The sequence below is a fragment of the Electrona antarctica genome (genome assembly GCF_951216825.1).
Source record: "Electrona antarctica genome assembly, chromosome: 4".
Lineage (NCBI taxonomy): Eukaryota > Metazoa > Chordata > Actinopteri > Myctophiformes > Myctophidae > Electrona > Electrona antarctica.
In genome coordinates, this window is record NC_136809.1 from 36012581 (window position 1) to 36030080 (window position 17500).

The 17500-nt window shown below is 47.3% G+C and overlaps 1 protein-coding gene across 1 annotated transcript in view; it reads left to right on the top strand.

The window, feature by feature from the left end:
• The window catches only part of cacna1ab (calcium channel, voltage-dependent, P/Q type, alpha 1A subunit, b), a gene marked incomplete at its 3' end in the record, with an annotated part of 234655 nt that overhangs the window by 136046 nt on the left and 81109 nt on the right, over positions 1-17500 (top strand). Inside the window, exons 5-14 of the mRNA XM_079498401.1 lie at positions 838-939; positions 1151-1266; positions 1708-1752; positions 2656-2748; positions 4853-5044; positions 7460-7572; positions 7820-7932; positions 14345-14476; positions 16879-16951; positions 17477-17500. The exon at positions 17477-17500 is cut by the window's right edge and continues 97 nt beyond it. Coding sequence (XP_079354527.1) covers positions 838-939; positions 1151-1266; positions 1708-1752; positions 2656-2748; positions 4853-5044; positions 7460-7572; positions 7820-7932; positions 14345-14476; positions 16879-16951; positions 17477-17500 — 1003 coding nt within the window. The remainder of the gene's footprint in view (positions 1-837; positions 940-1150; positions 1267-1707; positions 1753-2655; positions 2749-4852; positions 5045-7459; positions 7573-7819; positions 7933-14344; positions 14477-16878; positions 16952-17476) is intronic.

Sequence of the window (17500 nt, forward strand, 5' to 3'; positions counted from 1 at the left end):
GATTTGCTACAGTACTTTTGATGCTTTTGTGTGACGCTGTAGTATATGATCAAGTATAGGCCGTTAATTTACGAAAAAACACAAAAGTATGGAGATAAGCTTTCTACATGACAGCAGTGATATTATAGCAACATAGTTGTTTCTGAAGACATTTTTAGAATCGGCCTCATGGGCTAAAAGCATGGTAAGAATGGAACATAACGTGGGGTGCATACTTAGTTTAGACTATTCATTGGTTAGACATGGGTTAAGGTTGCCTACTGCACAGTAATTCATAATAGTCCCAAGATATTATACATCCATAACATGGCAATATTAAGGGCCGTCACGATAACAATAATGATAACTGTAACGATAATGATGTGAGCATCCACAGTTCCACACTGATGAACCAACGCTCTGTAAGCAGTGGCTGTGTCAGAGCCCTAACGTTGATGACCTGTCACCAGTGGCCTGAAGTAACTAAGTGCATTTACTTACGTAGATGCACGAGTAAATGCACTTGAGTGTGTGTGTGTGTGTGTGTGTGTGTGTGTGTGTGTGTGTGTGTGTGTGTGTGTGTGTGTGTGTGTGTGTGTGTGTGTGTGTGTAAAACGATGACACAATGTTTCCATTGCGATCCCATGTATTCAATTCATCATGATCAGAACAGACGGCCCCGAGCACGTTGATGGGCACCAGAACATTTGGTGCAGTGCTAACACAGCGTGGGTGAATTAATCGGTTGTAAACTAGCCATGACACGTGTGTGTGTGTGTGTGTGTGTGTGTGTGTGTGTGTGTGTGTGTGTGTGTGTGTGTGTGTGTGTGTCTGTGTGTGTGTGTGGTTGTCACAGAGTAACGACGTGGAGGGCGCTGCGTGGAACTGGATGTACTATGTTCCTCTCATCATCATCGGCTCCTTCTTCATGCTCAACCTGGTGCTAGGTGTTCTCTCAGGGTAACGACCTCAGTCTCACCTGTCCACTTCTTTATGTGTGTCTTTATGCGTGCGTGCGTGCGTGCGTGCGTGCGTGCGTGCGTGCGTGCGTGCGTGCGTGCGTGACTGTAATTGAAACAATAACCGTGTGTGTGTGTGTGTGTGTGTGTGTGTGTGTGTGTGTGTGTGTGTGTGTGTGTGTGTGTGTGTGTGTGTGTGTGGCGTGTCGCAGTGAGTTTGCCAAAGAGAGAGAACGAGTGGAGAACAGATGCGAGTTCCTGAAACTGAGGCGACAGCAGCAGATCGAGAGAGAACTGAATGGATATCTGGAGTGGATCTGCAAAGCAGGTCAGATAGCACGCACGCACGCACGCACGCACGCACGCACGCACGCACGCACACACACACACACACACACACACACACACACACACAGGATGAGCATTACAGTGACTACAGTACATGGCTCATGCCACTTACTCCAATCTTGGCAATGCTGAGCAAGCAGAAAACTTGAGAGATACGTGCACATCATGGACTCGCCCATACACGCCCATACACAAGCATCCGTGTATGTTATCGTCTCTGTCTGGGTGGAAACCTCATGCGTCCAACAATACTTACTGTACTTTTTATACTTTTGTGTGCACGACGCTCTAGTATGAGCAAGTGATTAATATATTTTCCAATTTAATTTTGAAAGATAAAAAAATATATATAAAAACAAGAAGTTGAATTGTGTATGATCAAAGTGGACTAACAGTCGGTGTGTTCTGTTTGTTTGTACAGAGGAGGTGATTCTAGCTGAGGACGACACCACAGGAAACTTTGACGGTAACTCAACTCACTTCTTGTATGACAGACAGACAGACAGACAGACAGACAGACAGACGGACGGACAGACAGACAGACAGACAGACGGACGGACGGACGGGCGGACGGACGGACGGACGGACGGACGGACGGATGGACGGACGGACGGACGGACGGACGGACGGACGGACGGACGGAAGGTCCAGACAAACCTACTGTATGGAGAGATGAAGAAAGAAACAGCCGAAAAAGAGAGGAATAGATTGAGATAGAGGACTTACAGTATGATCTTAATAAAATGCTACTTAAAAAGAAAAAACAACTCTGTCCATCATCTTCTCAGTGGGTTGGCCAGTCGATCTGAAATTGCACATGAGCATTGACCATTGATTGGCATAATGCCAGGACCGATGGAGCAGGTTTTTGGGGGGGGATCTGTGTAGTGGCCGTCCCAAGTCTGAAAACACAGCATGCAGACATGGGACGCACACACACACACACACACACACACACACAACCCCCCGGATGTTCTCCTTGATGGAGAAAGAATGACACATGAAGACATTCAGACCTATAAGCTCCCACCAGACAAGACAACAGCAAAGAGACTATAGGCTGAAATGGAGAGTTAAACGCCAATCGATCTACAAGCTCAGTGGCTGTCGACGGCTGTTCTCTCTATACGACTCCGTTGTTACCGCGACACAGTAAACAATGACATTAACCCATTAAAACCAGGAAAGCATCCGTGTCATTTCAGACATTTGCGTTGGCTATTAAAAAAAAATCTGATTTACAAACTCACAGTTTGTACATCTGACGTTTTTGAAACATTTTTGGTAAATCTTGAAAGCTACTGACTTAGAAGGCAATTTGCAGAATAGACCTCGGGCCTTAAATCTGTGTGTTTGTGTCCAACCTCAGGTACGAGACGGAGGCCCACCATCAAAACCAAGAACAACAAGACAGAGCTTCTCAACCCAGAGGAAGGAGAGGACAACATGGGGGACGCTGTCGGTAAGACAGACAGACAGACAGACAGACAGACAGACAGACAGACAGACAGACAGACAGACAGACAGACAGACAGACAGACAGACAGACAGGCAGACAGGCAGACAGACAGACAGACAGACAGGAGTAAGCAAAACATGTGTTTTACAAAAGTCAGCCTCCTGGTGGCACTACAACAGGCCATTCAGGAAAAGTTTGGGCAGAGGTTCATCGTTGGTATCTAGGGAGTGTGTGTGCAACGGTGCCGGAGATTAGCTGGTAACGGACGGACACACACACACACACACACACACACACACACACACACACACGGACGGAGTGTAAAACATACTCTCTCCCCATGCCTTCGGCCTGGTGGAGACAAATATAACATTTTATTTGAACAGCAGCAGAGCAGCAGCAGTTCAGTTGGGGCACAGCAGCCGGACCGCCAGAACAATAGAAGACAGTAGCTCTATATTAACATTAGCAGCAGCACATCATCAGAACACAATAATAGTCAATCCTATACGTTCCACGCTCACAAGTCACGACACCCTCCTCCTTCCTCATCATCAAGGCTACTCGGCCTACTTGTTTCTTCTTCTCTGAGCCATGCAGTAAAACCTCCTTACACTGACACTCTCACAGCTGACCGGAGAGATTCATGCGGCCCGCGCGTAAAGATAGAGGCGATCGTTTGGGGACAAAGTTTGCACGCTTCTGTTCTGACTTCACTGACATAGTGCAGCGCAGCCAGGCAATCAGTGGAACAAGATGCAGCTGAGTGAGCAGAGAGCAGCACATCAAAGGGCCGGCACACACAAAGGAGTTGTTAATTAATGGCAGACTGAACTCCTACGCAGTTGGAAAGGGAAAGAATCACTTATGTCCGTGACAATAACCAATCCTACAGTTTTTTTTTTATAAATCTTTTTATTGAGATTTTCACTGAAAGATATCCCAGGATCAGGTAGACACACAGTCATAATCACAGATCATATTCCTTGGGTAATATGACAGATTTAAAGTAAGTACAACATAAGATCTGAGTTCGAGTTTGAATTATGTACACACGCACACATGGAACAAATATAATGAGTAGACTTTTTTTGAGTAGACTTCATTAACTTATGTTAATGAAGTCGACTTGTTGAAAAGTCGACTTTTTGCTTAACCCGATTATGGCCAGTGCCGTAATTGACGTAATGAATCAATAAATCCCTTATGGCCACTGACGTAATTGACGTAATCGTTTAATCCCCTGTAATCGGGAGCTTAATATAACAAAATGTAGCAACTTTTAGCTTGTTTGGTTAACGGCCGATGTAATCTACCTAAAACCGTCCGAAATCCGCGTGTGCACGGTCGATCACGCACGCGCGTGATCGCGCATGCATCGCTGCGTAAAATGCGATATTTTGGGCTTGATTAGAGCTTAATTTGACTTAGTTATTAAAATAAACAATGATCGCTTAGCATTCCGGACATCTGATAGTTACATCGCCAGATTACATCGCCAGATTCGCTCAATTTCGTCAAAATCGGCATAATGGGGACGTTACCGCCACCATCAGGACTGGGTATAATACTATAGGATTGCCGTGTGAGAATGAGATGCAGTGTGTATATCACAGATTTTTCTATTGGCATTAAAATGACGAATTAAACATATGAATAGTGCAGGCAGAAGGCCCAATCCACTGTTAATTAGGCTGGCCATAAGAGGGTTTTAATGCCCTAGTATGTGTGTATGTGTGGTTTAATGCCCTAGTATGTGTGTATGTGCGTGGTTAAGACAACTAACTAACAACAACACTTCTGTGTTCTGTCCGTCACCCCCACCCACCCTTCTGAAACCCACCCACCCTTCTGAAACCCACCCACCCTTCTGAAACCCACCCACCCTTCTGAAACCCACCCACCCTTCTGAAACCCACCCACCCTTCTGAAACCCACCCACCCTTCTGAAACCCACCCACCCTTCTGAAACCCACCCACCCTTCTGAAACCCACCCACCCTTCTGAAACCCACCCACCCTTCTGAAACCCACCCACCCTTCTGAAACCCACCCACCCTTCTGAAACCCACCCACCCTTCTGAAACCCACCCACCACGCTCCTATAGGTTTCGCTCGCTCCAGCATCAAGAGCAAGGACGGCAGCTACAACAAGAGCGAGAGGCGTGTGCGCTTCATGATCCGCAAGATGGTGAAGACGCAGGCGTTCTACTGGACCGTGCTGGGCCTGGTGGGCCTGAACACCATGTGTGTGGCCGTGGTGCACTACGACCAGCCCGAGGTGCTGTCCGACTTCCTCTGTGAGTACTGGAACAACCCTTTAAGACCTGGAACGCATCTGTGTCACCTTAGGGTTTAACCACTTTACAGTAATTGTTTTAAACTTTTGCTATTGAAAGGGGGACAGAAGAAGGGGACAGGGGTCCGCCAGGGGAGGGGGACAGGGGTCCGCCAGGGGGACAGGGGTCCACCAGGGGGACAGGGGTCCGCCAGGGGGACAGGGGAGCACCAGGGGGACAGGGTTCCGCCAGGGGGACAGGGTTCCGCCAGGGGGACAGGGGTCCGCCAGGCGAGGGGGACAGGGGTCCGCCAGGGGGACAGGGGTCCACCAGGGGAGGGGGACAGGGGTCCGCCAGGGGAGGGGGACAGGGGTCCGCCAGGGGGACAGGGGTCCACCAGGGGGACAGGGGTCCGCCAGGGGGACAGGGGTCCGCCAGGGGAGGGGGACAGGGGTCCGCCAGGGGGACAGGGGTCCGCCAGGGGAGGGGGACAGGGGTCCGCCAGGGGGACAGGGGTCCGCCAGGTGAGGGGGACAGGGGTCCGCCAGGGGAGGGGGTTAGGGGTCCGCCAGGGGGTCAGGGGTCCGCCAGGGGAGGGGGACAGGGGTCCGCCAGGGGGACAGGGGTCCGCCAGGGGGACAGGGATCTGCCAGGGGAGGGGGACAGGGGTCCGCCAGGGGGACAGGTGTCCGCCAGGGGAGGGGGACAGGGGTCCGCCAGGGGAGGGGGACAGGGGTCCGCCAGGGGAGGTGGACAGGGGTCCACCAGGGGGACAGGGGTCTGCCAGGGGAGGGGGACAGGGGTCCGCCAGGGGAGGGGGACAGGGGTCCGCCAGGGGGACAGGGGTCCGCCAGGGGAGGGGGACAGGGGTCCGCCAGGGGAGGGGGACAGGGGTCCGCCAGGGGGACAGGTGTCCGCCAGGGGAGGGGGACAGGGGTCCGCCAGGGGAGGGGGACAGGGGTCCGCCAGGGGAGGTGGACAGGGGTCCACCAGGGGGACAGGGGTCTGCCAGGGGAGGGGGACAGGGGTCCGCCAGGGGAGGGGGACAGGGGTCCGCCAGGGGGACAGGGGTCCGCCAGGGGAGGGGGACAGGGGTCCGCCAGGGGAGGGGGACAGGGGTCCGCCAGGGGGACAGGGGTCCACCAGGGGGACAGGGGTCCGCCAGGGGAGGGGCGGACAGGGGTCTGCCAGGGGAGGGGGACAGGGGTCCGCCAGGGGAGGGGGACAGGGGTCCGCCAGGGGAGGGGGACAGGGGTCTGCCAGGGGAGGGGGACAGGGGTCCGCCAGGGGAGGGGGACAGGGGTCCGCCAGGGGGACAGGGGTCCGCCAGGGGAGTCACCTGCGTTACTGCCACACTCTTAGGGACAGAAGAGTAACTCATGTCCCCCTTGCACATGTTGAGACGTTAAATCCGGCCATCTTTGTGCACGTGCACGCACGCACGCACACACACACACACACACACACACACACACACACACACACACACACACACACACACACACACACACACACAGCCGCTGATGGCCAGTGTCCAGTCACAGGGTCATTAGCATATGGGAGCGTAGCCACTGATGGAGTCCATTCATCACCACTCTGTCATTTACTGCTGCACTGTCAAACGCTCAGTGTTGGTTTAACTCAGAGAGCATAAAGATGGAACCCCAATGGACCCATAACGCTACCATTTGTTACGCTCTCTGAGTTACCATGGACACTGAGGATTTTACTGTGTATTATTGACTCATTTCTCTCTCTCTCTCTCTCTCTCTCTCTCTCTCTCTCTCTCTCTCTCTCTTGTTTGTCTTATTTTTTCTTTCCATCTCTCCTCTCATTGTTTATTTTGTATTTTTCTCTCCCCGTCTTGTTCACACCCACTCTTTCATTCTCTGTTTCTGTCCTGCACAATGTTGATATAAATGTCTCTTAACTTTCACTTCATTTCTCTGCCCCTCTGCGTCAATCTCCTGCGTCCCTCTATCTCTCAGTCTTTCTTCTTTCCATTCATCTTCCCTTCCTCTTCACTCCATTCGTTGCCCTGTTTAGACCCCTCTTGCGTGAGATATCTCTCTCCTTCTTTCTCTTTCCTCCTTTTTCTCTCATGCACTTTTATATTCTATCTCAGGACTATCTGTAAATATGTTTTTGTTTTGGACCTTGAAAAAAAAAACGTTTAGTTGTACGTTTTGTAGAAAAGGCTCCAATATCTGATGTGAGGAGAAGCCCTTTGCTTGTATGTTTTGTGGTAAAAGCTTTTCTCAAAGCTTTCCTCATTTTTTTCCTGCCTTGATCTCCTTGCCTAATGAGAACAGATTGGCTCAATCCCACTAATGTGAGATGACACTACAGGGGTGACACTGGTCACTGTGCTATTGTCCTATAAGTGCTGAGGCTTATTTCTTTTTTCTCTTTCCACTCTCTCGTCCTTTTCCTCAGTCTATGCTGAGTTTATCTTCCTGGCTATGTTCATATCAGAGATGGGCATCAAGATGTACGGCCTGGGCACACAGCCGTACTTCCATTCCTCCTTCAACCGCTTCGACTGTGTGGTGAGAACATGCAACACGCACGCGCATGCACAGATTGCACAGATTGCACGCGCGTACACATTCTGTTCAGCTAATGTTTCATTTCATTAGAGAAGACTAATTGTGTGTGTGTGAGTGTGTGTGTGTGTGTGTGTGTGTGTGTGTGTGTGTGTGTGTGTGTGTGTGTGTGTGTGTGTGTGTGTGTGTGTGTGTGTGTGTGTGTGTGTGTGTGTGTGTGTGTGTGTGTGTGTGTGCACACGCTGTGCAGGTGATTGTGGGTAGCATCTTCGAGGTGATCTGGGCCACCATAAAGCCAGGCACATCCTTTGGGATCAGCGTGCTTCGAGCTCTGCGGCTGCTCCGGATCTTCAAAGTCACAAAGTAAGTATTACATGTGTGCGCACACACACACACACACACACACACACACACACACACACACACACACACACACACACACACACTAAGGCTGTACCCAAGCCCTGTTTAGGACTCGAACTTCGGCAGGAATTTTCGAGCGAACATCCGAACCATTTGTTTCCAATTAATTAATTTCTCCGGGTGCTTTTAACCAGGCTGCAATTCAATACGATATATCCGACTTGAACATGATTAGCGCAGCGCTGAAGAGAGCGCAGCGCCCTCTCTTTATGAATCTCTCTCGTCTCTCCCAACACACACACACACACACACACACACAGAGAGAGCGTCAAGTGGCTCTGACATGTGCTCCGCGAAAACAGCTGATCTCCGAGCTCATCATTCCATAAAAAATGAGCCATGATTTCTCAAGCAGCCCCCAAAACATGGTAATTGTGAGTACCTGTACGACTGTCCATATTTTTTGTCAGACCAAAAATCCTTTCCAATGTCTCTGTTAAGCTTGCTGGCAGGCAGCTAAAACGAGAGCTTGCTCGGTAGCTACTCAGAAGCGCATTGTGTGTGTGTGTGTGAGACACGACACGTCAGACATTCCATTCAATGGAACTCTTTTGTTCTCACAGAACAAGGTGAAAAAGGTCAATCACCTCAGCTGCAGGCCAATCACCAAATTGGGGGACAGCAGAACAAGGAGATATTTCTTTAAAATATCATAACTTCTGACAGGAATGCGACTAGAAACTTACTTTTTTTTACATGCTCATATCGCATTCTCGCCGAGATATATTTTCGAGTTAATAAAAAAGGAAAAAAAATATATATTTTTTAATAATATAAAAAAATTAAAAAACCGAATGGTTCAAGCCCATTAATTAAGATTCGAGTGCCAACCCTAACGAGCGAACATTCGAACCTTGAATGTTTGGGGACAGCCTTAACACACACACACACACACACACACACACACACACACACACACACACACACACACACACACACACACACACACACACACACACACACACACACAACAAACCATCATTGTTCTCTAGTTCCTGTTCCCTTGTCGACGGCCTATGTCAGGCATAAGCCTGGACAAGGGATCGATTCCCTCTAGAGTTCACTGCCGTTTTTTTCTATCTGCGATCAGCCGGCCTCTGTTTCTCTTCCCTTGAGGGTTCCAAGTCAGAGGGAGCCTGTCTGGTGGTGTTTGACACCGGTTTGCGTAGTGTGTGACAATTTCGTCCAATTTTGTTGTTTGGTCTTCATCCATAGCTCGTTATTGCTGACCTTGTCTGGCCAGTGTATATATCAGGATTCTTCTGAGACATTTGTTGATAAAGGTTTGCAGTTGCACTTTATTTGTTGTGTACTTGAGTCATTCTGTATGTATCTGCTGCATGAAACACGACAGATGTTTTGGAGGGGAATTGAAGATTCTTATTTTTGTTTGTTGCTGTATCACCCTAGAGCAGGGGTTGGGGTTCTCAAAGTTTTTGGCTGGGGACCCCCGGAAATGCTTTGGCCGTGTCTCGCGATGAGAGGGTAAACAGAACACTCGCCACAAAACACACTCGCCCCCTATTTTTTCCGCAGATTGTTCGCTCCCAGTGGTTCGTTTATTCTCGTATTTGTTTTACTGAGGTTAAGGTTAGGAATATGTTTAGGGTTAGGTATAGTTTTACTGAGGTTACGTTTAAGAATACCTGGAGGCCACCGCTCCAAGGTCGCCGGATTAGACCCGGGGCGAGCATGTTTTGTGGTGAGCGTTCTTGCATTCCATGAGAGCTACCCTTTCGTCTCCATGGCCCGAGAAAAGCTGCAGCTCTCCACTCATCAGTCTTTTCTGTCCTAATTGTTCTCTACAGGGTGCCCAAACTTTTCAGGCCGCGTCCCCCACCCCCAAAATAATTGGGGACATCGGGCCCGATTATGCAAGTCCAAAAACCCATGCGGTAATACAGATTTTGGCCTCGCTCTGCGCCTTTTCGTATTATGGAAGCCGTGGTGAACGCTCACTCATATGGAATACCACGTTCCTGAATATTTTAGCATTGGGGGAGTGTCCATATGTTAATTATTTTCGCTTTGCGCTATTTGCTATTAAGCCCCTTGACCTAAAAACACTCCGATTCCACCTGGGTCTGACCACCTCTTAAATGCAAAAAGCACTGTTTGATTTTACACTTGAGCGGCTCTGGAGTGGAGCGGCTCGCTGCTGGAGTGTTGCCATGTCTGTTTGCTGTTTATTATAAGCGGCCTCTTTTTCTGTAAAGTTGCTTGTAAATATTGGTAGTTGTGGTTGCTTTTCTTGTTTCTAAAGTGCTTATTTGGGCTTTTCTCCTAATGTTGTTTAAACCAGTGATCCTCACACAGCGACATTCCCATGTCAAGGACCCCCAGATGAATGCATTTGCCCAACTAAGCCAGTGACCCCCATGACAGATCTGTGTTTTTAAATGTTTCAATAACATTTTTCAAAAATATTCCACAATTGTCACTTTTTTCAAAGATTACTTTTGAAAATAGCAGATCTACCAGCTCACAATGCATCACATTCATTCATTAAAACTATGAACTCTGACTGCAGGGGGGTATATATTTATAATGATCATTATAACAATGTGCAAGAAAATATGTAAAAAGAAGGAAGAACTTTATATTTGTGGACAATCAAAATATGCTGGAAATTTTAATGTGGTGTCATAAAATTTATCTTGATATGGCAGACTCACTAAAATAAAAACATGGCACTTCATTTAAAATAGGTTGCAGACCCCTGTTATATGCGATTCTTTTGGGAGTATGTTTATAGACCTATTTACTTGTTTCTATGAGACATGGCAACAGCGAGCTTTCTGGCTTTCTGGCTTTCTGTTCAAACGTTGAGATTGTAAAGGGTCATATATCGCTCATTTCTCAACCTTTTTTAAAAATTAAAACATCTCCATAATCATTGGGAAGTTTGTTTTCATACGCTGTATGACACCCGACTCAATTCTTCTTCAATAAAATGCTACGAGCGAAGACCATAACATTGGGGCCGCAGCAATACGCATGGCGCACGTATGGCATTTCAACTCATTCCTTGTCGTGACTCGAATGAAATAAAATAAAATAAACGTTATTTTACTGGTGTTTTTCAATAGAAACAAATAAAGAGTGTGTGTGCAACAGTGCATATACGTGCATGCACTATAGGCTATATTTCCTCCTTGTCGGGATGGTGAGCTCTTCACAGCCCGTTTGTCTTTCATATTATTCTTATAATATTTGATATTATAAACACTCATGGTTCTCTCATTTCTCAACCGTTTTTTAAAATGTAAAAATCCCCATATTCCTTAGGAATCTTGCTTTCATTCGCTGTATGGTACATGGTTCTATTTGTATCGAATTAAACAATATCAAACGAACTTGTATGTTCGGGGGTTAGACGATTCTGGGAACAACACACGCATGGATTGCCAATTTGCCAGCCAATGCTGCGTATCTACTCGCAGTTCCATTCCGATCTGAAAGGTATAGGTAGGTGCCATTTCAAAGGCTTAGTTATTCATTTATGAATCAAATGAACTAGAATAAAGATTTTTACAGCTGTTTTTCATGCTTAGAACAGAAACAAATGAAGTGATGATGTGCGTATATCTCCCTCCCTTAGCATATGGCTGCGCCGCTGTAATGACTTTCCAATTAACACTGCAAGTTACTTAACAAAATAGAGACATAGGCCTACAAGCTATGCACATCATGGCTGTGACAGCTTGTGGATCTGTTCTTTTGAGGCATAAAGGTGACAGCATGCAGTGCAATAGGAATAATTAACCCAAATGTGACAAAGTCATGTCATGTCTATGGTGCCAGTCTGCAGAAATGTAATACCACTTGCAGAAAAGGGCGCATTCCGTATGAGGACATCAGCTGACTCTTAAACACTCCCATGACTAATTCAAGGCCGTTTTGCTCACACCGTGGGGTGTCGAAAGCGCTTCTTACCATGCCCATAATTGTAATATGACATTGCCCACGCCTCCACCTCTTAAAAACTGTAATATGATATGTAATTTGGTTGCACCTGCATAATCGGGCCCATCATCTCTAAAGTCACATTTTTGAACGTTGAAAATCAGCTGTATGGAACTGTATGGGCATGTGGGGGGCACCCCATCAGCCACGTTAATCCAATGTACGTTCCTACTTCGACACGTACACGCACGCAACGCACATGTGTACACACACCTGCCCTCACTGTACTGTTATGAACAAACCCGGAGAAGCAAAATACAACAACAAGCCTGACCTGACCTCATAAACAGGGCCAGTCAGCACTTTTCTACTCATTCTTTTCTCTCTCTCTCTCTCTCTCTCTCTCTCTCTCTCTCTCTCTATATCTCTCTCTCTCTCTCTCTCTCTCTCTCTCTCCCTCTCTCTCTCCCCCCTTCTCTAATAGCTCTACCACTTTCCCTCTCTCCCAGACCTCAGAATCAGCAGGTTTTCCTGGTGCCCTGGGTTTCTTTAAAGAACGTTGACAACTGGTGTTTTTGATGCATTGCCATTATTCATGCCCTGTTGAGTAACCATAACCCCCCCCCCTCTCTCTCTCTCTCTCTCTCTCTCTCTCTCTCTCTCTCTCTATTTCGATTTCATTGTCTTTGTTTTATGGTCGTTTGTAGTTCCATGATGTCTCAAAGTGGACCACAATGGAAACAAGCTTTTTTCCCAGCTCTGAAAAGTCAGACATGAGTGTCGTTAAGGCCTATTCATACTTTAGGTGATAAGGTGACCACCGACCACTACAACATGACGTCACACGGTGCTGGTAAGGTGACCACCGACCACTACAACATGACGTCACACGGCGCTGGTAAGCGCTTCGCTGCTTACCTGCAAACACATTTTCTTTTACTAACCACTATTTTGTTGGTCACCTTATCACTGGTAAAACTGGACTATATGAATAGGCCTTTAGTCAGACAGGCCTGGATCAACGACAGTCTGCTCAAGAGGGGCGCGACAACGCAAGTGTAAAAAAAAGAAAGCTAAACAGAATCCAGGTCTGGTGAGTCGCGGGCGTGTGCACGAAAACAATTCCACGGGACCGCGCCCACGTAAATACGCTTGCGTTTCGCCCCTCGACTTCTCTGCACGAACAGGAAAAAAACGCAGGTCTCATTGAAAATGAATCACTAGGCACGTTAATCACTGCCCGTTTAAAAGGACCTATCTGCAGGAGACGTACTGTATATTGTGAGCGATACCTAATACCTATCCACTTAGTGATACCTAATACCTATCCACTGCATCATAAGGCCTTCACAGATACCTGTTACGTATCCACTTAGTGCATCATAAGGCCTTCACAGAGCGATACCTGTTACCTATCCACTTAGTGCATCATAAGGCCTTCACAGAGCGATACCTGTTACCTATCCACTTAGTGCATTAAGGCCTTCACAGAGCGATACCTGTTACCTATCCACTTAGTGCATCATAAGGCCTTCACAGATACCTGTTACCTATCCACTTAGTGCATCATAAGGCCTTCACAGATACCTGTTACCTATCCACTTAGTGCATCATAAGGCCTTCACAGAGCGCTCAACTGCTGCAGTCCTCACTTCAGACCATGATTTCCATCCTGCTTCATTTCTTTCCCTCTCAGCGGTGCGCCGCCAGGCGGTCTTTGGTCTTCCTTTCCTTCTTTTCTCTTCTGGTGCCCACGCATGTCGCTGATGTTGCAGTCATGTTGTGTCATATTCCATCTGCGCGGCTCCACTTCCTCACCTGGCAGCTTCATCTCAGCTCTGTCTAGCAGCTCTTCAGCTGATATGATATATACGGAGTATTCTTCATATAGGCATCTATTGTGGAACACATCAATTGAGCGATAACGTTAAATATGTATTTTACATTTCAGTCAATTGTCGACGGGCCTCGTGACCCAGGGAACCCCGGGGACTCCAGGGACACCTGGTATTCAAGGGCCCCTAGGGGGCGCTGGCCCCGTAGAGTACGGAAGTCCTGACGTCACTGAGTTTCTCTTGAAAATCCCATATCCCAGAAATCTTAGATTGCGTCACAAAAAAATAAACAAATCATCCCGCCCGATTTTGTCAGGTATGTGACAAAATGTAACTCAACAATATTGGGTTACATTTGAGTGTCAAGTCTGTGTTTGGAGAAGAAGGAAAAAAAGGTCTTACCCTTTGGATACATTTTTGCTTTGCTTGACTTTTAAACATTTTAGAAACATATTGAATGTGTGAGAATGAAGGCATCTGTGGAATTGGCCTCAGGTCTTAATAGGGGACATTCATGTGATTTTTGAAAATGCCAATTCAATTATCCTATTCTCTCTCTCTCTCTCTCTCTCTCTCTCTCTCTCTCTCTCTCTCTCTCTCTCGCCCCCCAGGTACTGGGCTCCTCTGAGGAACCTGGTGGTCTCCTTGCTCAACTCCATGAAGTCCATCGTCAGCCTGCTGTTCCTCCTCTTCCTCTTCATCGTGGTGTTTGCCCTGCTGGGCATGCAGCTGTTTGGAGGACAGTCAGTATCACCCTCTATAGAGTGTATCTCTCATAGGATAGAGTCAGTATCACCCTCTATAGAGTGTATCTCTCATAGGATAGAGTCAGTATCACCCTCTATAGAGTGTATCTCTCATAGGATAGAGTCAGTATCACCCTCTATAGAGTGTATCTCTCATAGGACAGTCAGTATCACCCTAGAGTGTATCTCTCATAGGACAGAGTCAGTATCACCCTCTATAGAGTGTATCTCTCATAGGATAGAGTCAGTATCACCCTCTATAGAGTGTCTCTCTCATAGGACAGAGTCAGTATCACCCTCTATAGAGTGTCTCTCTCATAGGATAGAGTCAGTATCACCCTCTATAGAGTGTATCTCTCATAGGACAGAGTCAGTATCACCCTCTATAGAGTGTATCTCTCATAGGATAGAGTCAGTATCACCCTCTATAGAGTGTCTCTCTCATAGGACAGAGTCAGTATCACCCTCTATAGAGTGTCTCTCTCATAGGATAGAGTCAGTATCACCCTCTATAGAGTGTCTCTCTCATAGGACAGAGTCAGTATCACCCTCTATAGCCAGTGGTTCCCAAACTGTTTAGCCCGTGACTCAAAAGAGAGATTAGATTTTTGCCCGGCACCCAAACTAAACTTAAAGATTTGTTTTCTAATTCATGGCATTTTTCTTTGATTAACTCATGAAATTACTGAAAATAATCATTGAAATTATTTTTAATTCATGAAAATCTTTGCTTTTTTGGGAATCGTTTTTGAAAATGTTTTGAAATAATAATAATTAAAAACAAAATGTAGGAAACAAAAAAGTAATGGGACCCATACAAATGTGTTTGTGATCCACAAATGGGTCACGAATGGGCCCAGTGTTTGGGAACTACTGCTCTATAGTGTGTCTCTCTCATAGGACAGTCAGTATCACCCTCTATACTAGCATGTCTCTCTCATAGACAAGCAGATTCTCAAAAGTGGTGGTGGTAGCTCAAGGGGTCCCTGAGGGGGGGCCCCAGAAAAATCTGTTTAACTTCTTGAACCCTCTCTAGACTTAGTAAACTGCACCCGAGTTGTATCTCTGTACTGGGAGATGCTATATTTTTCTGTCTATGCACCAAATCCCTCCGCGTCGCAACTCCCCCAGAATAGGGATGATGGGGTTCAAGTATGGTTGAATAATTGATTGAATACTTTATTAGACAGAACAGCATGTGGTACAGTCAGACATTTGGGCTAAAAGGATAACACAACAGCCCTATATTATACAGTACATAGGCTATTTGAAAATAGACCATGTGAAACATTTTAACAGTTACAGTAGGTTCGACTGGTGCTGCGGACCCCAAAGGCACAGACTCAGAGACAGGAATAGGGGTAAAAAGGAATTTAGGTTTACGCTTGGGGGGGGGGGGGGGGGGGGAGCAGTTGGTAGCGTGAAGAGAGAGCCTCGGGGTGGTGAGAGGTTTTGCAAATCCAGGGAGGGGGTGGAAGAGGACTGGAGAGGACTGTGGAGTATGGAGCTGGGAGTCACTGGGTCTGAGGAGGATCGCGAGCCACGACGGGAGTCAACGTTCAAGCGTCGGGCGCCAGATCTCAGCGGCTCATATTGTCAGCTTGCCTTTATGGCAACGCGGAGCAGCTGGGCTGATTGGGATCAACCACTCCTGAGCCGGCTGCTGTGCTGAGGGAGACGCCCGCCCCGGCCCCTAAAGCCTGTATGATGATGTGCAGAGGAAGGACTGGGAACGTGTGGCACAACATTGACAAATCTCGTATGGGGGGTCCCTGGGACCCTGGCGCAAATATATGTGTGCCTCCCACTGACGGTGGTCAGTGGGGACCCCAAATACATGTTTATTTGCGGGTCCATCTATGACACTGGCATAGATGCTTTCACCATTCTGTTGTTGTTAGGAGATGGATGAAATCCTCGTGTCTACATTAATCTACTCGCTCTTATTGTTGTTGTTGTTTTATTCTTGAAGCATATAGATACAGTTGGAGGCCATCGATATTGTCCTTTTCTTTTTGCTGAGGTTTGCGTGATCTGCGCAAAAGGACAGTTAACCCATTTTGGGCGGGAACCCCTTTTGGTGTTTTAAACATTATGTTATAATTTAGCTATTGAAAAATAGCAGATCTACAAGCTCATAGCGCGCCACCGAGTGGCGCGCTACGAGCTTGTAGGTCTGCTATTTTTGAAAAATCGTGAAAATATTTATGAGAATTTAGAAGGATTTTTTTTTTATTTTGAGGTCAGGCCTAAATGGGTCAAATGATAAGGGACAATATCGGTGGCACCCAACTGTAGGTATCTCTTTAGTCCTCCCTGTATCTGTCCTGTGCTTCATACTGCAGTGCTGTGACAACTGAATGGTGTTGAAAGGTGTGTCTCTCTAAACCTCCTCACAGGTTCAACTTTCCAGTGGGAACTCCTTCCACTAACTTTGACACCTTTGCTGCAGCCATCATGACGGTATTCCAGGTACGAGCGACAACCGGTTTTATCATTTTTCTGTGAAATTTGACAAAGTGTATTTGTCTGTTGTGCCTTTGTTGTGTGTGTCTAAGAAACTAAATGTTGCCAAATAATGGCCGGCAGTGGCCGCGGCCTGCATAAGGTCTATGGAGCAGATTTTGTTAATTCTAGTAATAATAATAATATAATAAAAGTGTGACTCATAAGGAGTGTGTGCGTATATGCGCGCGTGTGCGCGTGCATGTGTGTGTGCGCGCGCGCGCGTGTGTGTGTGTGTGTGTGTGACTGTGTGTGTGCATGTGTGTGTGCGTGTGCGTGTGACTGTGTGTGTGCATGTGTGTGTGCGTGTGACTGTGTGTGTGCATGTGTGTGTGCGTGTGACTGTGTGTGTGCATGTGTGTGTGCATGTGACTGTGCGCGTGCATGTGTGTGTGCGTGTGACTGTGTGTGTGCATGTGTGTGTGCGTGTGACTGTGTGTGTGCATGTGTGTGTGTGTGTGACTGTGTGTATATCTCTCTCTCTCTTCCTAGATACTAACGGGTGAAGACTGGAAC